The sequence below is a fragment of the Pogona vitticeps genome, chromosome 7, assembly GCF_051106095.1.
Source record: "Pogona vitticeps strain Pit_001003342236 chromosome 7, PviZW2.1, whole genome shotgun sequence".
Taxonomy (NCBI): Eukaryota; Metazoa; Chordata; class Lepidosauria; order Squamata; family Agamidae; genus Pogona; species Pogona vitticeps.
The window spans coordinates 13,391,046-13,414,279 of NC_135789.1; the positions used below are offsets into that span (position 1 = coordinate 13,391,046).

At 51.3% G+C, this 23,234-nt stretch overlaps 2 protein-coding genes across 2 annotated transcripts; one reads left to right on the forward strand and one right to left on the reverse strand.

Annotated features, from left to right (window-relative positions):
• Positions 1 to 3,511: 3,511 nt before the first annotated feature.
• TMEM161A (transmembrane protein 161A) lies at positions 3,512 to 12,448 on the forward strand. Its single transcript, XM_020780991.3, has 12 exons — positions 3,512 to 3,690; positions 6,035 to 6,138; positions 6,554 to 6,634; positions 7,115 to 7,212; positions 7,443 to 7,599; positions 8,001 to 8,152; positions 8,321 to 8,381; positions 8,858 to 9,001; positions 9,273 to 9,386; positions 9,640 to 9,814; positions 10,576 to 10,672; positions 11,245 to 12,448. Exons 1-12 carry the CDS (start codon positions 3,688 to 3,690, stop codon positions 11,514 to 11,516), a joined length of 1,458 nt encoding a protein of 485 aa, XP_020636650.3. The 5' UTR covers positions 3,512 to 3,687; the 3' UTR covers positions 11,517 to 12,448.
• An 884-nt stretch (positions 12,449 to 13,332) lies between these two features.
• Positions 13,333 to 23,159, reverse strand: SLC25A42 (solute carrier family 25 member 42). The gene is made up of 9 exons (XM_078379049.1): positions 22,970 to 23,159; positions 18,277 to 18,403; positions 17,948 to 18,005; positions 17,692 to 17,806; positions 16,882 to 16,907; positions 15,946 to 16,112; positions 15,200 to 15,316; positions 14,684 to 14,835; positions 13,333 to 14,581 (listed from the first exon to the last, which is right to left on the reverse strand). Exons 2-9 carry the CDS (start codon positions 18,354 to 18,356, stop codon positions 14,256 to 14,258), a joined length of 1,041 nt encoding a protein of 346 aa, XP_078235175.1. The 5' UTR covers positions 18,357 to 18,403; positions 22,970 to 23,159; the 3' UTR covers positions 13,333 to 14,255.
• Between the last annotated feature and the right edge of the window lie 75 nt (positions 23,160 to 23,234).

Sequence of the window (23,234 nt, forward strand, 5' to 3'; positions counted from 1 at the left end):
CCTTCGGGAAGGCAGTTTGGGGCAATAAGCCACCGGGGTTGTTCCCACTTAACTTTCCAGACTGGGAAGTCGGAGACATCAGCCACCCGCTCTCCTCTAGGATCACTGGATGGAGCCTGAAGGTGCAGGAGCAGTCTACCTTCAAGTCCCCACTGACTCCTTATCTGAATATTATGGAGGGCCAAGAATAAGCGTGTCCCACCATGGCTCCCCATCCCATCGTTCTAAGGAGGACCCACAGGTTGGCGGGGTTCAGCTCTGGCTGCCCGGCGTCCCCGTGTGCGTGTGTTTTGTGTTTGCTTTCTGCTTCCCAGACAACGGGCCCCTTGAGGATGGCATGTCCAGACAACGGACATCTTTTTCTCCAGCTCAGCATAAATTTGGGAGGAGGAAACGCTCCTCCTCCGTCAGCGGTTTCAAGAGATCCACCATGCAGACACGGGCTGGTCACCCATCTTCATGGCTTAAAGGGCAGGGCTGAGACGGGCTCATTGGACTGCCCTGCCGGCTGGAAGCAGATGGGGGTGACCGCCTTCTCTTGAAATGTATGCAAACCATGTCTGGGGCCTTTCTGGATGGAAGAGGGGTGGGCGCGCTGGTCAGGACAAGGAGCGGGAGGAACAGAGGCCAAGAAACCCCGCCATGTTTTGGAAAGTAAAAGTTCAGGGAGCAGGAGACCTGCCTTAGTCAAATGGAAAATACACACGGGTTGAGCTTCTTGGCCAGGGAGCCTCAGAGAAGCCAACGGCAATATTCCCCAGAATCTGGACTTGGTTATGAGTCCAGACTCCCCACAAGCCATTCAGGGAAGGTTGGCTACTTCCTAGAATCCAAGAATCATGAGGTTGGAAGGGGGCCTCGAAGGCCATCCAGTCCAACCCCTTGCTTAGTGCAGGAAACCCAACCCAAGCAGATCGGACTGATGGGTGTCCAGTTTTCTTTGAGCGTGGGAGCATTTGCCCCTCACTCCCGAGGTTACGGGTCCCGTCATTGTACTGCTCTGTTAAGAGTTTTTTTCCTGATCTTCTGCCTAAATCTGCCTTCCTTGAACATGTTATTAGGTATTCTGCCCTCTGGGAGGATGGAGGACAGATCCTGCCCCTCCTCTGAACTGGCTCCACTTTGTCAGCCTCCTTCTTCAAGTGTGGTGTCCCCTTGAGCAGGGGGTTGGACTGGATGGCCTTACAGACCCCGTTCCAATTCTACCCTCCAGTCAACCCTGAGCATTCCTGAATCATGTCATATCGACAAGCATGACAGTCCCATCACCATGTCCCTAATCTTCTTCTCTTGTCCACAGGCGATGAGATCTACCCAGAAAGCCATGTTCTCCTGGGCAATGCCACCCCGCCGGACTTTTTATTTCCAAACAAGCACCATGAACGAAGGAGCTGTTGGACCAGGGACCCTAAACGATCTTAATAGGTTCTCACACATAGAAACGGCACCTGCTGTCTCACCTGGCAGGAAGGCCATGATGATAACAAGGGTCTATCCCAGCCGGTCAAAAACAAGAGATTTCTGGTCTGTCTGTTTCTCTTTCTCCTGCATGGATGCATTACTTGGACCCCGAAGTTCTTTCTCTGCGTGTGAATGTCGGAAAACCCTTTGGAAATGGTCAGAACCTCCTTTCCCGTCTGCGGCCAAATTCAATCGGCAGAACAATTCTCAGCAGGAAGGAGACCCTCCTTGCCGCATGCGGTTTCCTAGCCGATCTGAAAACTTTCCAGAAATAAATTATTCCAGAAAGGAATCTCCCCAAGACCAGAGGAACCTGGTCCAGAAGGAGGGAGGAATCAAATCCCGGGCTTAGCTCTTGGGGAGGAGGGCAGAGAGAGAGAGAGAGAAGAGGGGGAGAGGGGGGGCTTTGGAAGGGGATAGAACTGGGTGTTCAGTTTGTTATGCTAAGTCCCAAAGTTCCCATTCAGGACCTTGGAGGAGAGGTCTGAAGAGCAGGCCCTTCACAGGCCCTCCGGCTTTGTCATGCTAAAGCCGTCCGGTGGGGGGGGGTGCAGTGCAGCCTCGTGCATCATGCGCCGCCGGGAGCCAGCTGCTCGCTGGGGCATGAAAAACACACACACACGCACACACACACACGTCTGCAGGCTGGGTTGACCTCGGTTCCCCAGCGCTCCTGGAAGAATGGCAGAAGGTGGGGGCCTCCTCTCGGATGCTGGAGCAAAGACAGACAGCGGCCTGGCAGGAGAGGAAGGCCCTCCCACCCGTTGTTGTCCAACAGGTGCTGACGGTGTTGAGCTCAGCGGGCTTGTGTGGGGAGGTCCACCGTGGGGTGAAGGTGCTTCAGGGCCAAAGGGTTGGCCGGAGGCGATTAAGGGGGTCCATGGTGGGATGATTCTAAGGTGCTGTTGACTCCTGCAAATGGGGTGTGTCTGTTTGCCAAGCAGGTCCGAGGATGATAGGCTGCACGGAGGAGGCTACCGTACTGACACATCTCCCCTATGACGGTGAAGGTCATGCCATAACGGACCCAGTGGCAATAGAAAGGAAGAGCTGGAAGGGCCCCCTAAAGATCATCCAGTCCAGCCCCTGTCAAGGAGACCCAGTGGGGGATTCGAACTCCCCACCTCCGGCTCCGCAGCCGGAGATATCAACCGGTAGTGAATAGTTCATTCATACTTCATCACAGGAAAGTTCAAACCAACATGAAGGAAATAGCTAAATGATAATAACGATAACAATGATAAACAACATATTGGAATATGCCAGTATGGAATCATGTCGGAGCTCCGTATCTGTGGGGGATCAGTTTCAAGCCCTGGTCATTCCATCTTTAGAAATATATATATTTCTGGGATTGTTCTTTTCAATGATCAACAGTCTAAAAAAGGTTAAAAATATTGCAAAAAAAAAAAAAACCTAGAAATATAGGCAGTATTTCTAACAATGAAGTTACCACGACTTGAGGCAGCCAGATACCAGGCATTTGTAAGAGAAATATATTTCCATGTTGTCATTATCACAACTGGCCGCTAGAGGAAGCAAAAGACCATGCCATGCCAAGCGTTCTCTGTAATCCGCGTTTTTCAGCATCTGCGGGTGTGTGTGTTTTAGAACCAATCCCTCGCAGATAAGGGAATCTACTGTGCACCCCTGATGTGAATTATACAAGCTTTACTTCGTCGGTGCCCTGCTTTACTTTTGCAGCCAGCTCCACCCACCCACCCACGTCCAAAATGCTTTCAAACGTTTCCAAGGGTTGCAGACGCATGCATTAAAAAAATAACAAAATAACGCCGAAATCGACCAGCAATGCAAGCCCTCAGACTTTGCAAAAACTGTAAAAATACACACACATACGCAAATGCACTAATGAAAAACTCCAGCATCTTCCAGCACGAATATAAAAACCAGCTGGTTGCCCCACTCAGGCGGAAGAAATCAGGGAAAGGAGGAAAACACTACAAGTCCCAGGATGCATCACGGCTGGCAGGCTGAGAACCGGAAGCAGGTGGCCCTGGTGCTTTAAATAGAACAGGAAAGGGGAAAAAAGCAGCCACGCCTTCCTCTCCGCGCCTGCCCATTGGCTCCTGGGGCTGTCAATCACCGCGGGGGTCTTTACCCCCTGCCTCGTTTTGCAAAAAAAAAAAAAAAAGAGGTTGCAACGTGCCTTTGAGCCTTTAATTTTAATTTTGTTTCCCCCTCTTTGGCTGGAGATCCTTAAACGAAATGGTGAGTCTTGCCTTGGGCCCGCACAGGGGAGAGGCTGGAAGTGGGGCTGGGGAGGGGGGTTTCATCATCCTCATCATCCTGCAGAGCTGGAAAAGAGCCTGTTAGACCATGCACTCTAAGCCCCTGTCGAGGAGGCACTGTGGGAGATTCGAACTCCCAACCCCTCAGCTATCCAGTCCATTAAGAATCCTCCTCATCCTCTTTAGAACGGCAGAGCTGGAAGGGACCCCTAAAGATCATCCAGCCCAGCCCCCGTCACGGAGGCCCCCGTGGGGGATTTGAACTCTCAGCCCCCTAAGCTATCCAGCAAGCTCATCATTATAATTAGGATCCCGTCATTATTCCTGATGCTGAAAATTCGTAAAAGGTGGGCCGTTCCCCCAAAAACCATTTAAAAAAAAAAGGACAGGAACTATGAAACTGGGGGGGGGGCTTTGATTCTTTTCTGCACGACCCCCAAGATCTCGGCACACGGCTTAAGGAAGGTGATCCTTTTTATACTTCGGATTATTTATGATTTCATTTATTTTAAATATTTTAAACCCGGCTTTCTGCTTAAAAGGGACCCATTAAAAATACGCTTTGGGCTCCCTTTTATGGGGAGAAAGGCAGCCTTCAAAGAAAGTCACTAAAAGCAACAAATACAGTATTTAAAAGTTAAAAGCACTAAGGATACAAAGTTTCAAAAAGGATTAAGCAAAAACTATGTTAAAAAAGTAACGTCAAAGAAACTATCTAAGGTTTACTTGCTTTTAGTTTAATTGTATTTTAATTAGCGTATAGTTTTTAATTGTATTTTAATTAGCGTATAGTTCCATTGGTTTTTTTTAATGTTTTATCGATAATGTTTTCAGTTCCATTCTTTTTGATATCGAGAGTGTATTTTAATTAGCATATAGTTTATTAACTGATGGTTTTTTTTTATGTTTTACTGATGGTATTTTCAACTCCATTCTCTTTAATAGTGAAATTTTATTATAATGACTGTATAGTTTCATTGGTGTTGTATTTTATTTTATTTTTTCTGATGTTTTATCCACAGTGTTTTCAATTCCCTTCTTTTTAATCTTGCCAGCCGCCTGGGATCCCCTTGATCTGGAGAAAGGCGGCCTCTAAATAGAGATCAATCGATCAATCAGTTCATTAGTCAATCAGGCATCTATCCATCTACCCGTCTGTCCATCCATCCATCTGTGCAACCCCCTGTCATCTGTCCATCATCCATCCATCCAACCATCTATCTGTCCATCCATTCATCATCTCTCTATCCAACCATCATCCCTCTGTCTTTCTGTCTGTCCATCCAACCGTCCATCATCTGTTCATCCATCTATCCATCATCCAACCATCCATCTACCTCTGTCTGTCCATTCAACCATCCATCATCTGTCTGTCCATCTATCTCTTTGTCTGTCTGTCTGTCCATACGTCCATCCATACGTCCATCCATTCATCTGTCCATTGAACCATCTGTCTGTCCATCCGTCTGTCCAACCATCCATCATCTGTCCATTTTCCATCATTTCTCTATCCAGTCATCATCCCTCCAACTGTCTGCTTGTCTGTCTTTCTCTCCGTCCGCCGTCCGTCCGTCCATCCATCCATCCATCCATCCCTTTGTCTCTCCATCATCCATCCATCTGTCCATCCATTTAGACCCTTCCTGATGCTTATTTCGGTGTCCAGGCTACATTTTCTCAGCAATTCCTTCCTTCACCCAAAGCATTTACCTCGGGAGTTTATAACACCCGTTGCTTTGATTTTTTTTAAAGCTTTCCAAGCCGTTTTCCTCCCAATCGACCTCAGGACGTTTCCCTCAGAGAACGTCTATGAGGGACTAAAGTCCTCTCAGGGTCTCCTTAGATCACCCAGAATGTTTTTCCTCAGGGAAAAAAAACACTCTTTCGGCGGACGGTCCCTCCCTCAGCTTTCCGAGCCATTTCTTCCCCCCAATTTGCCTCAAGGTTTTACCTCAGAGAAGCCTGTGGGCGGAGAAGGCAATGGACCCATTTTTTGCCTCAGTGTTCCTATGGCCCAAATCACAAATAAGATGGTGGAGAATTATACGTATAAAATAAAAGAAAGTATATAATTTAATGCATTACAGTTGATGACCAAGAGAATAAATATAAATCATTTAGATTTATATACACAATTTAATGCATATAATTAAATCTATATATATTATATATTGTATATGCATATAATAAAATGCATTATATATATATATGCATAATATATGTGCATTGCATAATATATTATATAAGGCATATAATTAAATGCATATATGCACATATTATATATATTGAACCCCCGGCATGCTTTTTTCTCCCCCTGGTCACAGGCAGTAATGGGGGTCCAGCTCGTGGCCTCCCTCTTCGTGGCCAGCATCATGCAGAAGATGGCCCCCCATTGGTCCTTCTCCCGGTGGCTGCTGTGCAATGGAAGGTACTAGACCTGTGGCAAGGCAGACATGTGGCTGGAGCAGAGGGTCAAAACTGGGAGAGAGAGGAGTGGAGCATGGAGTACGGAGTACGCAGCTTGGGGGGAGGAGGCACTCTGTCTGAATCTGTGACCCTAAATACCAGGAAACACCCCCTTGATATCTGCAGGGGATCGCTTCCAAGTCCCCTGTGGATGCTGAAAAACGCAGATAATAGAGAACAGCCTTTTAAGGGCAAGCAGGAGCCATAACATGGCTCCCTGGCTCCCTCCAATGGTCAGTTCTGGGCACTTCATCTTTAGACATCGTGAATTCTAGGATTTTTCGTGGGTAGAGTTAATCCGTGGATACGGACCCTGCGGATAAGGGATTGCAGAGGGGTTGAGTCACAGGGTCCTTTCTTTCTTTCCCTCTTGCCAGCCTCTACCGCTACAAGCACCCGTCCGAAGAGGAGCTGTTGGCCCTTGCGGGCAAGCAGAAGCCGAAGGGCAAAAGGGACCGGTGAGTGACCGGGGGGGGCTTGGACCTTCCGCCACCTTGGCTGCCCCATTGGCCAGGTGAGAGGTGGGCTGCTGGAGAGGGTCGTGGGATTGAGTGCCCACGGGCAGGCAAATTTCGTCTCCAGTAGACCTCCACCCCCCTGTATCCGCCGGGGGGTTGGTTGCAAGCCTTCCCGTGGATGCTGAAGAATGCAGATAATAGGAAACACTATCCGTATCATTGTCTCTGTCTCCCTCTAGTGTCTGGTCCTCAGCACTTCACCATTAGAAAAAATATGGGTGGGATTCTTCTTGTCATATTTTTCAAGATTTTCCAACCGCGGGTAAAAGGGAATCGGGGGGTGCTGATCCCATGGAGACGGGACAGGACCGGGGGGGGTGTGCCCTCCTGTCCCAACCTCTCCATTTCCTATTTTGCCCTGCCCCGAGCCCGATTGAGGAGGACCCCTCACGCCGGGCTTGTCTCTCTGGCCCTCTCTAGGCGGATCAACGGGGTGACGGACGAGAAGCCTCCCTCCGTTCCCAGGGACATCGACCTGCGGCTGGAGAGCTGCCCCATCACGGCTGTGGACGCCCTCGGTAAACGGGTGGGGAAGGTGGCTGGACGTCCCAAATGTGGCCGAACCTTTCTCGGGCCAAGCGGGGGGGGGCACTGGCTTTCCTGTTTTGAATCGGCCTCCTCCCCCCCCCCCGGCTTGGCGATGCTGGCGGCGTTGCCGAACGGCCCTAAACAGAGACCCTCGGTGGGACTGGAATCCTCCCGGCTTTTGGACGGTTAATCATCTTGGTTTTTTTTACTTCCTGCTCAGTGCTGTGCTATTTCCTGGAATACCAGTGGTACGTGGATTTCGGCGTCTACTCCACCCTTGTCTACCTCTTCACCGAAGCCTACTACTGCCTGGTGGACCCCCAGGAGGAAGCCAACATCGGAATCCTTTGGTGCCTCCTGACGGTCATCTTCTCGGTGTATCCGCCACCCTTGGCTTCACCCTTGTGGCCGTTGGTTTGTTAATTACCTTGATGGTCTGCTTGTCTTATTTATTTTATTTTATTGGACTTCTGCCTATCTAGACCCAAGGTCCACTCTTCCCATCAGTGGATACAGATTCTGTGGATAAGAGGGTCCCATTGTGTTTCCCCCGCTTTCCTGCACCCTGCTTTTCTTCCTCTATTCTCTTCCAGCTCCACTCCATGGAAGGCATGTTGTTGTTGTTGTTTTGAACCGGGCAACGGTTTTGGAAAAGGGGTGGGGGTGAGGGTGCGTATGTCTCCGAATAAATGCAGATTTTAAACGGAAACCGTTCAGCCTCCCCCAGAAGAAGGGGTACCTCGGTCACCAGAGTTGTCTCCTTAACGCCCACCTCCAGCAAAATCTTTTCCATGGTGATGCGCCACTACTTCCGCTCCACGGAGGGGGGCGAGCGCTCGGTCTGCCTGGCCTTCTCCTTCTTCTTCCTCCTGGTGGCCATGCTGGTGCTCGTCATCCCCGAAAAATACCTCGAGCTGGGCCTTCACGCAGGTAAGCGTAGGCTTCGGTCGGCAGCCGGCATTCCGTCGGCTCAACCTGGCGGACCCTCCGTGCCTTTGAACCCGCCTTTTTTGTAAGCCGCCTGGGGTGGGGGGGGTGGGTAAATATATATTTGAAATAAACAAACCCACAAATGCATTTTTTTTCTTCTCTGCCAAGGGCTGGCCAACGTCCATGAGAACTTGGAGCTGTTCTTAAAGGAACAAGGATGGGAATGGATGTAAGTGGAGCCTTGCCAGGCAGGAGTCTTCAACACGGATTGAAGTTCGTTTCCGTCTACACTTGCTCTTTGCAAAAAAAAAAAAAAAAAAAAAGTCACTTTGAGTAACTTCTGACTTTTTAAACATTTCCAGTAGGGGGAAGAAGGGAGGTTAGCGACATTACATCAGTGAATACTGATCCTGTGGATACAGGGGTCCTGCTGTCTTTCTTAATATTAGAGCAGAAATAATAGCAACCTTTTGAACTTTTGGGGAAAAAACATGCAATAAGTTATTACTTTGAATAGTCAATTTTGGAGCTGCATACCCTTTACTTCCTAAATGGAGACACTCAGAAAGTCATTTGGAATAGCAACTTTTTTCCCCCACTCCAATTCACAATCTGGATTTTTCCAGATACTGTACATTCCTTTTGAGTCTTTCTCTCCTCTTCCCACCTTATGCAACGTTGCTTCCCCCCCCCCGCCTTCTCCAGGATCCCTGTGAGTAAGCTGACCATCAGACTGGTGCTTGTAGGCCTCTGCTCGTTTATTGGGGGCTGTTTGACCTTCCCTGGACTACGGCTGGCTCAGACCCATTTGGATGCCCTCAAGATGACTGCCGATCGACCGATGGTCCAGTTACGTAATAAACCTTCGTGGCTTCAGGTCCAAGGCAGGGGAGGGGGGGGCTGGAGAACCGATTAAACTTTGGAGGGATTTTGATTTACACAAGAACAATACAGGGTGCTCCTTGTGTCTGCAGGGGATCGGTCCCAAGACACACACCCCCGCGCGCCTGCTGAAAAATGCAGATGATGGCTCTGAGATGAGGTAGTCACCACAGAGTATTCTCTGCGCATTTGTGTGCAAGCACAAAACAATTTTTTTTTCCTCCTCTCTCTCCTGCAGGCTGCTGCTCCACGCTAGCTTCCTTGCGCCTGTGATTGTGGTGTTCATGTGGATCAAGCCCATTTCTCGGGATCTCTTGCTGAAAGCCCCCATGGGCAAGGAGACGGTCCAGATGTAAGTGACCGTGAGAAATCTCCTTCCTGTCTGAGCAATGCCCGACCTGCAAGCTTGTTGTATTTTTCTTTCTTTCTTAAGTCGTGCTTCCAGTTTAACGGTGCTTTAGGATTTGCCGACGGCTTGCCGGAACGCACCAGTTCCAATCAGACCTCTCCTCTGCTCCCTTTTTCTGGGGCATGCCCTGGTCCAGTTGTAATGGCTCAAATGCTCGCACCCAACCGCCGACTGGTGCCTTTTCTCCTCCCTGCAGCATGTCCGACGCGACGTACAATTCTGTGCGCCTCTGGACCGTTGTGCTGTTGTGCCTCTTGCGCCTGGCGGTCACCCGCTACCACCTCCAGGCTTACTTGAACCTGGCAGAGCGGTGGGTAGAACGGATGAAGCGGGAGGCCGGCCGGATCGCGGTCCTCGAGATACAGCGGAAGGTAACCATTGCTTGGTCTCTCACATCTCATCAAAATGGCGTTTCAGATGAGTTGAAGCCCTATAGATGCATTTTCTAAGAGATGTCTTACATATGAGTTCTACCGTAGCCTCCCCCCTCCCCGGTATCTGCAGGAGGCTCACTTTCATGTCCCCTCCCCCCACGTGGATGCTGAAAAACGTGGATTATAGCGAATGCCGGTTTTAGAACCAACGCTCTACATATCGTAGTCTCTGGCTCTGTCTAGCAACCAGCGATTGTAACTTAATATTTAGAAAGACATATTTCTAGGATTTTTCTTTGAATATCGTTAATATTTTCAAACCGTGGATAAGTGAATCAGTGGATGCTGATCCTGCAGATAAGGGGGTCCTACTGTAATTGCCACCTGGTCTCAGTCATGAATGCTTTCCATTAGCTAATTACTTTACCTGTTGGCCGGATGCTTGTCTCCTTCACACATTGAACCGGCGGGCTGTATGTGTGTGTGTGTTCTAGCAACCCTAATAGGGCTTTCAAGGTAAATGAGACGATTAAGGGGTCCTTTTACCAGTTCCACTCCCCCAGTGAGTTTTCTTGGCTGAGTGGGGGGATTCGAACCCAGCTCTCCAGTGTCCTGCACCAAGCCCCACCCCCCACCCCCGGAATCCCAGTGCCATTTGTTTGCAGTCAGCAAAAACTCGTATAAACACATTAGTCTCAGTTGGTTTATTTTCTTCTTATCGAAGGCAATGTTCTGGTTTCTTTCCTTCTTTTTTCCAGATCACCCGGATTTACTGCTACGTAACTGTGATCAGCCTGCAGTACCTGGCCCCGATCCTGCTCACCTTCCATTCTACACTCCTTCTCAAAACTCTTGGTACGGAAGCTGTCGAGTTACCGGTCTTCTTCCTCTAAGACAATTCAACATTTTAAAAAAATTTACAGCAGGGTCCGTCTTATCTGCGGGATCCGTTTCTCGCCGATTCACTCATCCACGGCCTGATAATATTTAAAATACTCAGAGAAAAATCCCGAAAATGTATATTTCTAAAGATGAAGTTACCAGAACTGGTGAAGAGAGGGAGCCAGAGACCAGGCGATGTAATATGGCCACTTCCGGTAACTTCATCTTTCGAAATATATGTGGGTTGGTTTTTTGGGGGGAGGATGGGGGTTAGTTCTTTCAGTATTTTCAGATTGTAAGCGGATATTGATCCTGCAGATAAGGGTGCCCCACTGTATCCTAAAATTGCCTACCTTGTAGCTCTAATTCTGGGTGGTTTCTGCAACCCTACGTTGCAAGGATTTAAGCCGCCCTTTCCTGGTGCACAAGGCTTAAAAGTTATTTTTCCTTTTTTCTCAATGACGTCGCCGGGTATTAATTGGAATTTATCTCCCTGGGGGCCAACCCTTTCTCCTCTGCTGTTTTGCTTGGATTTTTTTTTTTAGGCGAATACTCTTGGGGTCTGTATCCGGAGCCTGCCTTGACCTCCCCAGCCTTCGACGCTGCTCCTGCCCCCCAGCTCTCCGACGAGGCCGGAAAGGACGACGTCCGAGCTGCCGTGGAACAGATCACAGGGATGCTGAGCGCTCTGCGCGCCCTCTTCACACCTCTTTTCCACCGGGGCCTTCTGTCGTTCTTCACCTGGTGGGTGTCTGCCTGCCAAGTGGTGGCGGCTCTGTTTGGCCTCTATTTCCACCAGCACCTGGCCACGTCCTAACCGCTGGGGACTCCGGTCCCGAACAGCCATCCTCTTGCTCAGGATGGCCTCGGATGTCCCTTTCTGGCCGCGGGGGCCAATGGGTCACCATCCTTTGACCCGGGGCTTCCTCAACAGCTACCTGGCATGGAAGAGAAAACTGTTTTACCTGCGCCGATGTAGAAGCGCTTGGATAGGAAACACAGCCATCAGGGCTCCTGTCTCTGCGGATACTGAAAAAACGTGGATAAGGAATGCTATACACAGTGTGCTCTCTGGCTCCCTCTTGTGGCCAGTTTTGGTAACTTCCTCTTTAGAAACTGATTTCTTGCATTTTTCTATTTGACATTTTTAACATTTTCAGACCATGGTTCAACGAATCAGTGGATATGGGTCCCACAGATATAGGGATCCTACTGGATTTGACCGGATTACCTCTCTCTCTCTCAACAACGTACAGTACATCCATTTTTATGTTCTCTAAAAGTTGATAATACATTAGAAAAGGATGCCGATTTGTGACTGGGTTCTGTTCTATCAAAGTATGTCCCTAGGAAGGGGCAGGAATCTCGGTCAGTTGCCAGATTTTATTGCAAATCCAGTTTTAGGTCAACCGCCTGAGACATGGCACGGCCTCTGGCTCCCTCTTGCAACCAGTCCTGGTGGCTTCAACTTTAGAAATATATATATACTGTATAGAGAGAGGATTTTTCTTTTAATATTTTCAGACTGTGGATAAGCGAACCAGTGGATACAGATCGTGCAAATACGGGGGGGGGGGGGCAACCAATGTGTTTTTGGGCCTGGGTCAACACGGGGGTTCATTTTAGACCCTCTGTGGCATGTGGGGGCAAGCTGCAAATCCTCAGAATGTGGGGGGGGGGGGGGAATCAGGCGCACACCACAATCTGGAGAAATGGTTTTTGTGATTAAAAATACCTCCTTCTCTCGAAGCTTTTTTTTTACAATGTTCGTTGCTATAAACCTTGATAGAAAAACTTCCTTGGCCACCGACCGGCCTCTCTGCCATCCCCCCCCCCCCTGCACAGGATTCCCGACCCATGGAGAGGTGTTCCCCCCCCCCGCCTTTGGTCATCCACGGTGGGTGAAAAAAAAGAGTCCGCTTTCTTCAGCACCAGCCCCTCCGCCACCCCACCCCAGGGGTGCCCAAGGCTGCATCAGGATCATGGCCTAACCGGTGGGGCACCTAAGGGCGCTGGGGGAGGCTCGCTGGGCATCGGCCACCTGTCCCGACCCATCCTCCAGTCACGCTCAAGGGCAGAGGGTTGGCGGGCCGTGTGCTATTTTAAGCAACGTGTTCCCTTCACCTCCAAACATGTGGCCAAAATTCTCTACAAGTGATCGAGGGGGGGAGGGAGGGTGCGCTGACCAGTCAGATCACGGAAGGCTCCCCTCTCCCCCACCCTGCAAGGCTTCCCCACCCTTTTTGTAACCCCACTCCTCCAGGGAATGACACCCCCTGCTCTCCTCCTGTTCTCTTGGACTCCGTGCACCGGCAGAGGGGCGTTGCAGTCTGATCGGCCCGCGGAGGGCAAGCCCAACGTCTCCTCTGCCACATCCCATTGTCGCTTCGGGATGCTGACCCAATTTCGGGGAGGTTTGGAGACAGGAGGCGCCTTGCTATTCAAATGAGGTGGAGTCTAGACAGCATGGCCCCCAAATCTGCGGGGGATTGGTTCCAGCCCCCTGTGGATGCAGAAAAACACGGATAACAGCAAACACTATGATAACAAAGAACACCATACATAGTCTGGTCTACGACTCCCTCTCGTGGCCAGTTCTGGTAACATCATCTTTAGAAATCTATATTTCTAGGTTTTTTTTTCTTTAAATATTTTTAATATTTTCAGACCGTGGATTAGTGAGTCCGTGGATACTGATCCCGTGGATACAGGGGTCCTACTGTCTCTGTAAGGCCACAGCACCACCTGGAACGAGCAACTGAGGCATGCTGAGAGTTGGGAGTCCTTTGGACCCCCCCCTTTTCCACAGAAGGCTCTCCAGTCCGACTACCGCAGCCTTTAAAAAAGTGTTTATTTCCAGCTTCGCTCCGAAAAGCAATCATCCTAACGCTGCTGGTTGAGATCATGTTTCAGATGCCGGAGCTTTCCAGTCGGAGGCCTCAAGAGTTCCAATGCCTCTCTCCTTTGGGGAATCCACCCTACAGGGAAACAGGACTCCGTGTCTTTGGTTTCGCTCCTTAAAGCCGGCCCGCTTGGCCCAATGTGCAAAAAAGTGATGATTAATGAAATGTTTTAAAGAGTCTGGTGGGGGGGGGTCCAGAGACCCTTTGTTCAGGTTTCTAGGGAAAAAAACAAAACAAAACCAGTGGCTTAAAAAAAGGGAAAAACACCAGGGTGGAGGAGGTAGGATCGTTCCCACCTCTTGCGTCTTGGGTAAGTTATCTTCCAAGGGGAAAAAAAAAGGAATATAAACCATGAGACACGGAGGACACGGAACGAAGGACCCCGCGTGGCGTTTGGCAAGACGTGGCTTCCGAGGAGCCACAGTGGCCTCCTGAGGTTCACGGTTGGGGGAGATCCTGGGTCCGAAGATATCTGCACGGCTCCATGGGAGAATAACTAACACGGATGTATACAGAGATGCTCTCTCCTCCGTCCCTCAAGGGGCTACCCGGAGAGCCTGGCTGGGTTTGGGAAGGAGTTCCACCAGAGGTCCGGCCACGAGAGGCCGAGCGGACCTCCTCCGTGGCAGCCTACCCGGCCGCAACACAGGCCACTACCTCTCCACATCTACCCCGCGCTCCCACTTCCGGAAGAGGATCGTCATGAGGTCGAACGTCATAAAGCTGATTCCCACCGCGATGGGGCCCTTCACCCAGTTCATGCTGAGCCCTTTGTAAAGGCCCCGAACCAGTCCTTCCGTGTGGATGATGTCCCGCATGGTGTGGATGATGGACCCATAGGTGAAGCCCATCACCCCGGCCGTCTGCATCCGTCGGCGGACCACGTCCAGCGGGTAGGAGGCCGACTGCCCGACCAAGCCGGCGCACGCTCCGAAAACGAGGCGCTCTACGGGGTACGGCTGGGACCTCCCGCTCTGCTCTGCGGGGGGAGAGAAGAGAGACGTCAAAATGAGTGGTTTGTTCATTTTAAAATGCTTGGACTCCACTTTTCTCCTTCGAAGAACCCAAGGGGCCGGCTGACCTGCGTGCAACTTCTTCAAGGTCTCGTAGGTGAAGAAACTCAAGCCGGCGTAGGGAATCACCCCGAGGATCGTGGGGACGAATCCCTGGTAGAGAGTCTTCAGCCCCTCCTCGCGGGATATCCGGATAAAAACGTGAACAATGTTGCTGTACCTGAAGGCGAAAGGCCGAATGGGGTGGGCATGAGTTCCGCAGGTGAAAGGGCCGACCAGCCATTCACGGGGAGACCAGGAAGAAAGGAAGGGGGAAAAAAACTCTTATTTTGAGGGTAGAAATTGTGGCCTCAACATTTCACTGTGGTATCCATGAGGGATTGGTTCCAAGCGTGCCCCCCCCCCCCCGCGGTGGCCGAAAAATGTGGATGTCACGAACGCCATATGCAGCATGGCTTCTGGCTCCCACTCGAGTGGCTTGTTTGGATCAATACACTCCAATGTATTTCTGTCTTTTTTTAAAAAAAAATTTGTTTGTGCCAGGAGATGGTATGCACACCCGCGCGCGTGTGTCCCTCACTCACATCTCTTTTGGGGTCACCGCCATCCGGGCGCGGACCAAGTCCAACGGGTATGTCACCATGGCGGCCGTGGTGCCGGCGAGTGAACCGGCGATGAACCTCGGCAACGGGGTGAGGGCCCTGTATGGAACAAACAAAGCGAAAACACAACACTGATGAGAAGAGAGGATTAATAGACACACACACACATCCAGCCACCCTCAGCATGTACCATCTCCACAGGGAATCGGTTCCAAGCCCCCGCGGATGCTGAAAAACGCGGATGACACAGAACTTTATTTTAATAGTGAATGCTATATAAGCGACCTGGTCTCTGTCTCCCTCCAGTGGACAGCTCTGGTCAAGACGTCATGAAAAGAGAGTCCTCTGGTTATTGCTATAGAGAACTTAGTTTCCGCCTCCTTTTTCTGGCCAGTTCTGGTTACTTTGCCTTTAGGAATACATATATAACTTATCTGTATAGGATTTTTCTTAATGTTTTCCAACATTTTAATATTTCTAGGCCGCAGATCAGCGAATCCGTGGATACAGATCCTGCGGCTATGAGTGCCATTTGAAAGCCAGGAGCTGTTTGAAAGGAAATTCCCAGGGCCAAAACGGGGCCAAGTGGCCGGGCTCTCTCGACCGGTGCGAGTCGAGAGGGCTGTCGGGGGGAGGGGTCAAGTGTCTGACAACCCTCCCCCCCAAAGAAGGTGCTTTGCTTGGGGAAACCCGGCTCCCGCTCAGCCATTCCCGGGGACAACCCTTACCTCCCCTGGTAACCGTAATAGGTCCCCAGCAGCTGCTTGTACTCCTCGTGAGCGCAGAACTGAATGGCGGCGTAAGGGATCACCCGCACCATGGTAGCCGAGTTGCCTCGCCAGAGGCTGAGGAAGCCGCTGGTCAGGTAGGTGCGGTAGATCAGGCGGTAAGCCTCCTGGAATAGAACAAGGGGGGGGGCGGTGAGCAGGAAGGAGTCCCGGTATCCACAGGGAAGCTGGTCTGGATTAACCTCCCCCACACACACAGAGGGGAAGCTCCCAGTCGGCCACCCCCTGGCCACATTGGGCCGCCAGGAGGCATGCAACGAGGCAAACCGGCGGCCGGCAGCCAAAGGAAGACGGGCTGGGAATGGGGGGGGGGGGGAGGATGTCACCGCTCACCCCTTCCCCAAAACCTACAGATTTATTTCTCTCGGGGGTGACCCCCTCAAACCATCGTCCCCAGGGCAAGGTGTTCCTATTGCCATCTGCCTTTGGCCATGGGGCAGTTGTTAATGGACTGCAATAGGAATACTCGCCCCCCCCCCCCGCCCAGTATCTGCAGGGGGTCGGATCCAAGCTTCCCTCACGGATACTGAAAAAAGCGGATGACCGGAGACGCTATTTTAATAACGAGCCGTAAACACAGCCTGGTTGCTAGCTCCCTCTCATGGCCAGTTTGGGTCACAGGATGGTGGTGGGGAACACTGTTATTGTGTTGTAAGTGTATATGTTTTATGTATATGATTTGTTTTTGTTATAGTTATAAATAAAAAAAATCAGTAAAAAAAAAATCTACATTTCTAGGGTTGTTCTATTCATCTTTTCAGACTGTGGATAAATGAATCAGTGGATGTGGATCCCATGGCTCTGGGGGGTCCGATGGTGCTCAGTTAGATGCCGGCTCAACCAAGCTATCGAGGAGAGAACAACAGCTTGGCTTACCTTGGCAGAAAACCGGTTCGATGACACTGGGGGGAAAAAGATGAGAAGTGACACAATCATACAAGTGTTGTGGGTTTGAGACCCACAACCAACCAACCCGTGTAACAGTTCTGAGATACTGTTATCTGAGAGAGAAGTGTATTGGAGATATGGGGTGTGTGTGTGTGTGAGCAATCAATCAATCAATCCAGGACCGTATGAATCCTGCCAACAAATCTCCTCTCCCTCTCCTCCTGCTTCCGATCCTCCTAAGCCGGCGATAAGCGGATTTTTAAGGAATCAAATTCAAACCCTTCCCAGAAGAAAATCTCATTCACGGATTAATTCTCAAACAAGAGAGGTTTTTATTTTTCTCCCTCCCTTTTAATCTGGGTCACCCACAACGTTTGAAATCTGGGACTTCTCAGCTTTCCTGAGTGTCGGAAGAGAAAACCCACAGCAACCCTCTGGCTTGTAATCCTCTCCTCCCAACGCTCTCCGCCCACAAAAAAAAAGCTTTGCATCCTCATTGTTTCCAGCTTTAAATATGGCCTTTTAAGGTTTTGAACGGAGTATTTCTGTTTAAGGTTTTTGATATTTTTCCGACCCCGGAGAAGTGACTTGGTGGATACCGATTCCGTGGATACATGGGTCCCTCTGGACCCACTTGGCAAAGCACCATGTCTTTGACTGCCGCAAGCTGAGGGGCTTCCTTGGCCCTGGATCTGGAGGCATTTCAGCGGCCAACTTTCCAGCAATCAGAGCCATCAACACCTCAAGACAGATGGCAGAATGAGCATGCCTTGGGGACACCTGCCTCTCTCATCATACCTTGGAAGATGATTTTTGTCCTGTCCAACGGGGCCACCGCTGTTTTGGCCACGGCGCCGGCCACTGCCCCGGACACCAAGTTCTGGAAGGAGCGTGTCTTCCTCTCGTGGACGTTCTGGAACCAAAGACCCACGTCAGAGGGAGGAAGGAATAAGCAAGACACCCACCCAACCGCAAGGGATGACTGATGATGAGTCAGAGTTCCAGGAGAGGGTGTTGTTTTGACCCCAAGTTTGGCCCCTATAAAATTCCTAACCTGACACAGCAGGACCCCCCTATATCCGCGGGGGAGTGGTTCCAAGCCCGCACAGATGCTGAAAAATGTGGATAATAGCAAACGTTATTTTAACAACGAACGTGGTCCATCGCCTGGTCTCTAGCGCCCTCTTGTGGCTGGCTCTGGAAACTTCCTCTTTAGAAATGTACAGTATATTTCTAGAAACATTCGTATTTTCGGACCCATGGAAAACAACGTGTTTTTCATCCTCTGCAGGAAGCGGGTGGGCTTGGAATGATTCCCCCCCCCCCGCGGCTACTGGGGTCCTACCTGACTTGCCACCTTCCACGCCGGTCCTGGCCACTCACCTCCGGCAATGGGTGTCCGTGAAATCGGGCTTCTGCATCTTTCTGTCTGAGACCGACGTGACCTTCCAGTGCCGGATCATTACCCATTCCAGCCTCACGGGCTCACGCGGAAAGGGATCCGGCTTTCCTGAAGTGCAAGAGAAAAAGGAAGAGGTGTCAGAAAAAAACGAATACGGATTCGGTGTCTTTGAAGAGTGCTCTCCTGTCTCCCCTCCTCCTTCTTTTCCCAAGGCTAAACCCGCCTGGTTCTTTCCCCGTAAGGCTTGGTTTCCTGTCCCATCCTCCTCCTCCTCGCCCTCCTCTGAAGTGGCTCTTAGTTTGTCACTATCCTCCTTGAAGTGCAGCGTCCAGAACTCGGCCCAGGACTCAGCCGACTCGGACTCCCAACAGCAACGACAATACACCAGCCGACGCTTTGCTCTTGTGGCCAAGCTGGGGTTTTAATCTCCAGCCCACACCGTCTGCGTTTTGGCTTTTTAAGAATTCAGCCACCGGACGGTCTTTTTTCCGAACCCCCTTCGCCGAGGAAAAGCGCCGGCTCTGAATGCCACGCTGAGAAAGCAGATGGCCGAATCGTTCAGAGGGTGGAGGGTCTTTCTCTGGCGACGGAGCCAGAGGTTGGGGGAGTTTGAATCCCCCCACGGGGACTCCTGGACAGGGGCTGGACTAGATGATCTCGAGGGGTTCCCCTTTCCAGCCCTGCCATGACGCGCCCAGGCCGAAACCAGAGACACTCTTAAGCCCTTGGCCGGCTTGACCAAACCGAAGGAGCAGAAGATCTTGCTATTTCGGTCCACACCCAGAGACCACAGCAGAGGCCTGCCTGTCTTTTTTTTCCCTCCCCGTGAGATTAGGCAGGTGCATGCCGCTTTGGAAGGAATAAAAAAGGAAATTAATTGGCAGATGGGCGGACCACGGTGGTCAGGAAGTGCCCGAAAAGTGACCATGAAGAGCCGGATTGTGATCTTTTCAATAGGAGACTCTGGTCAATCACACACACGGTGTGTTTGTGTGTGTATTCTAAAATAAACTTCTGAGCTCATTTGTCATAGGGAACATCTCAGATTTCAATCCCAGCTCACTGGGTAAAAAAGGAGGGAGGGACCCGCAGGGGAATCGGTTTCGAGCCCCTCTGCGGATGCTGAAAACCGCAGATTATAGAGAACGCTGTTATAATAGCCGGCGCGATACACAGCATGGACTATGATGCAGCGGCAGGCTTGAATGGGTTTTAAGAATAATTAAAATACTAAGGTTAGAACGGAAGACAGGGAAGGAACCCTCTGGAGCATCCCCTGTCAAGGAGGGCCCCGTGGGGGATTCGAACTCCCAGCCTTGGGGAAGACGCCGAAACCCCTGAGCGATCCGGCAGTTCTAAATGGCTCTTACCGGAAGGCCTCCAAAGTAGCTGTTTCTGGCAGGAGGGAGGCTGGAGAGAAGAATCCTTTGGAGGCCCCAGCCTGGAGGTCAGTTTTGAACCAGACGGGGCAAAGTCCATCGAGAGAAGCTCTCTGAGCAAACATTTTAATGTCCCCAGGAATCGAGGGCCTCGCCCAGCCAGGGTCACCAGCCACCCAAGGGAAGGACAGGAGGAAAGCCTTCGGCTTCTGAACAGACCGATATGGCAGCTGGGAAGTGACCAAACTCAATGGCGAGGTCTCGGGTCCTTTGAGTACAGGAGGACCCCTGAATCCACAGGGGATCGCTTCCCCGTGGATGCTGAAAAACGCGGATGATAGCAAACACTCATATAATAGCCAACACTCGTTGTAGGCTGGTGAGGGACAACTTTAGTATAGTGAACCCCGCCAATCTGGTCAATTACGACCACTCTAGGCGGCATAATAATAATAATAATAATAATAATAATAATAATAATAATAATAATAATAATAATAATAATAGTAGTAGTAGTAGTAGTAGTAGTAGTAGTAGTAGTAGTAGTAGTAGTAGTAGTAGTAGTAGTAGTAATAGTAATAGTAATAGTAATAGTAATAATAATTCTCTACATTTGGGATGGGAAAGCTCTGCTCCCTCAACAAATTTGTAAGCAATTTTGCCAGCTTTGCACTCGGACGGAGAAGGCCGTGCAGAACTATGCAATTAAGAGAAAGTTTGTTCTGTCCTGCCGGTCGCCCCCACCCCAGTTCGGGGGGGGTAGCATTCACTGGATTAATTATTATTATTTTGTTTTTTTGCTTTGGCTTTCAAAACTGGACACACACACACCCCCGCACGCCCAGACAAGGACGGGCGGCTGTCCCGTCTGCCGCGGTTGGGGATCAGGTTCCGAAGCCCAGATCTGTGGGGACGGGCGAGTGGCCAGGCTGCAAACCGGGGGGGCCCAGGGCAAGGCGTTTTTGCTGGGTGCCGGTGTGTGTGTGTGTGTGTGTGTCAGACCAGCTGTTCAAAACAGCCCTTGGAAATCGGATAGCGAGGCTCCATCCGAATGGCCAAAACAGGCTTGCCTGTCGGTGGTGGAACAGGAGCAGCTGGCACAGAGGGAATGGGGGGGGGACAAGAAAGCCCCCTAGTTTTTACCTGGTCATGGTCAGGCGTTCTGACAATGGCCATAAATCTTGAACTGCCGGAGGGCTCAAGGGTTGAGGCCTCTGGCTGTGGAGCTAGAGGTGGGAAAATCAAATCTCCCTCTGGGCCTCCATGACAGGGGCTGGACTGGATGATCCTTCGGGGTCCCCCCCCCAGCTCTCCCATTCCAAGATATTAGTAGAACCTTGCGCTTTGGCAGCTGTTACGCTTTTAGGAATCAGTTCAGGGAAGAAGCAACTTGGAGGGTGCAAGTGCAGAGTTAGGGTCATCTAGAACCTTAGAATTGCAGAGTTGGAAGGGGTCCCCATAAGGCCATCCAGTCTCACCCTCTGCTCAAGGTAGGGAACTGAAAATAGTTCGTGTGTCGAAGATCCAAGGCCTGGCAAGAGGCGGCTGACCCACCATGGACTTCAAACATTCGAGGCTCAGAGAGCGCCCAGGGAGGGGCGGCTCGCGCCTGCGGGCCACCAGAAGCAAACTCCCTTATCTGGTTCCCGCGGGAGAAAACATTTCTGCCAGAGGCCTAATCAGGCTGGGGCAGATTCGCACGGCAAGAGAGAGATCTCTTACCGGAGGACAAAGCTCACAGACCAACCCACGGCTCTCCGGAGGTAGCTGAACTCCGACACCCATCAGACCAAGCCAAGGGTGATGGGGCCACAGCCCAGAACTCCTGGCAAGGAAGGTTTCCCCATGACCCACCTCGGGCGTACATTTTGGCGTGTGTTGGGTGAACACATGAAGGCGTCTGGGGCCCCCTGGTCAAGCCGGTCTGGTCTGATCGCTGGATCAAGTCCAGCAGACGCCACAGGCCAGATGGTTCATGGCCTGGCTTATTTCGAGACATTCATTGTCTTTTTGCATTACAGTAGGAACCCCCTGCTTCAGTGGGACCAGTATCCGCTGATTCCCTTATCCACAGTCTGAAAATATTTAAAACGCTAAAAGAAAAAAATAATAAAACATAGATATATTTCTAGTGGGGACGTGGTGGCACTGCGGGCTAAACCGCAGAAGCCTGTGCTCCAGGGTCAGAAGACCAAGCAGTCGCAAGATCGAATCCACGCGACAGAGTGAGCGTCCGTCGCTTGTCCCAGCTCCCGCCAACCTAGCGGTTCGAAAGCATGCAAATGCAAGTAGATAAATAGGGACCACCTCAGTGGGAAGGTAACAGTGTTCCATGTCTAAGTCGCACTGGCCATGTGACCACGGAAGATTGTCTTCGGACAAAATGCTGGCTCTATGGCTTGGAAACGGAGATGAGCACCGCCCCCTAGAGTCGAACACGACTGGAAAAAATTGTCAAGGGGAACCTTTACCTTTACCTTTATATATATTTCTAAAGGTGATGTGACCAGAACTGGCCACCAGAAGGAGATAGAGACCATAATATGTACCGTTTGTTATTTAAGAAGTGTTTGCTGTTATCTGCGTTTTTCAGCATCCACAAGGCGGGGTGCTCGGAGCCCCTGCAGATCCAGGGGGGTGGGTCCTACTGTAGTGCTCTGATGAAACCTGGAAGTTTCATGGATTCTCCCACCCAGATCCTTTGCCCGAGATCTCAAGACGGGGGCGGGGATAGACGAAAACCAATCCTAGTTTTGCAAACAACACAAAAAACTATCTTCGCTCCAAACCCTGGCTGTGCAGTGAAGGGAAGGGAATGCCACAGATCCGTGCCCTTGCGTCTGGGGACCCAGAGCAGGGGACTAGAACACCACCTGGGTGACCCAAGGCCCTGCTTCCCAACCTTGAGTCCCCAGACGGACTACAACACCCAGAATCCCCAGCCAGCACAGCGGGTGGCCAAGGCTCCTGGGAGTTGTGAGGCAAGAAAGCTCTGGGTGATTTCCCCCCCCCCCCCGCCGGAAGGCTCGTCGTTCCCAACTTTGGGTTGGGTTTGCCTCGGGTCACCCCCCAGGGGCTCTTGGACTCCAACTCCCAGAATCCCCGGCCAGCAGAGCTGGGGGCTAAGCCTTCTGGGAGTTGTAGTCCACGAGCCCATGGGGGTGACCGAAGGCAATTTCCACCCACACATTCCAGAGGGCCCCCCCCGCACCTGACCCCCTTTTTTCCTGCAGGGATTGGGGGCGAAGCCACCGCGCACTGCGCATGCGCGCGCCCCCCACCCCGGAAAACTCACCCCCTCCCCTCGGGTCCTCTCGCCTCCAGCGCCGCCGCCGCCGCCGCCGCTCTTTCTCGGGCTCTCCTCTGGCCCAGAAGGGCCAGGCCCCACCCCTTCCTCGCCCCCCTCCCGGCCAATCCGCGCAGCCGATCCGGGAAGGAGGCGGTGACAGAACCCGGAGGGAGGGAGGGAGGGAGAGAAAAGAGGGCGGGCCCGGCCGGGAAGGAGGAGCAAAGGAGGCGGGCCAGGTGGGCAGGGCCTCTCTCCTGCGATGGACAGCGAC

What these genes read in the sequence shown, in the direction of transcription:
- SLC25A42 (XM_078379049.1), bottom strand. Translation starts at nt 18,356, where the DNA reads ATGATCCGGCACTGGAAGGTCACGTCGGTCTCAGACAGAAAGATGCAG. An exon ending in GACAAAAATCATCTTCCAAG is followed by an intron (nt 16,908 to 17,691) that starts GTATGATGAGAG and finishes TTTTCCCCCCAG; the next exon opens with TGTCATCGAACCGGTTTTCT. An exon ending in TATTACGGTTACCAGGGGAG is followed by an intron (nt 15,317 to 15,945) that starts GTAAGGGTTGTC and finishes TGTTCCATACAG; the next exon opens with GGCCCTCACCCCGTTGCCGA.
- TMEM161A (XM_020780991.3), top strand. An exon ending in CGAGCTGGGCCTTCACGCAG is followed by an intron (nt 8,153 to 8,320) that starts GTAAGCGTAGGC and finishes TTCTCTGCCAAG; the next exon opens with GGCTGGCCAACGTCCATGAG. An exon ending in GGCAAGGAGACGGTCCAGAT is followed by an intron (nt 9,387 to 9,639) that starts GTAAGTGACCGT and finishes TCCTCCCTGCAG; the next exon opens with CATGTCCGACGCGACGTACA.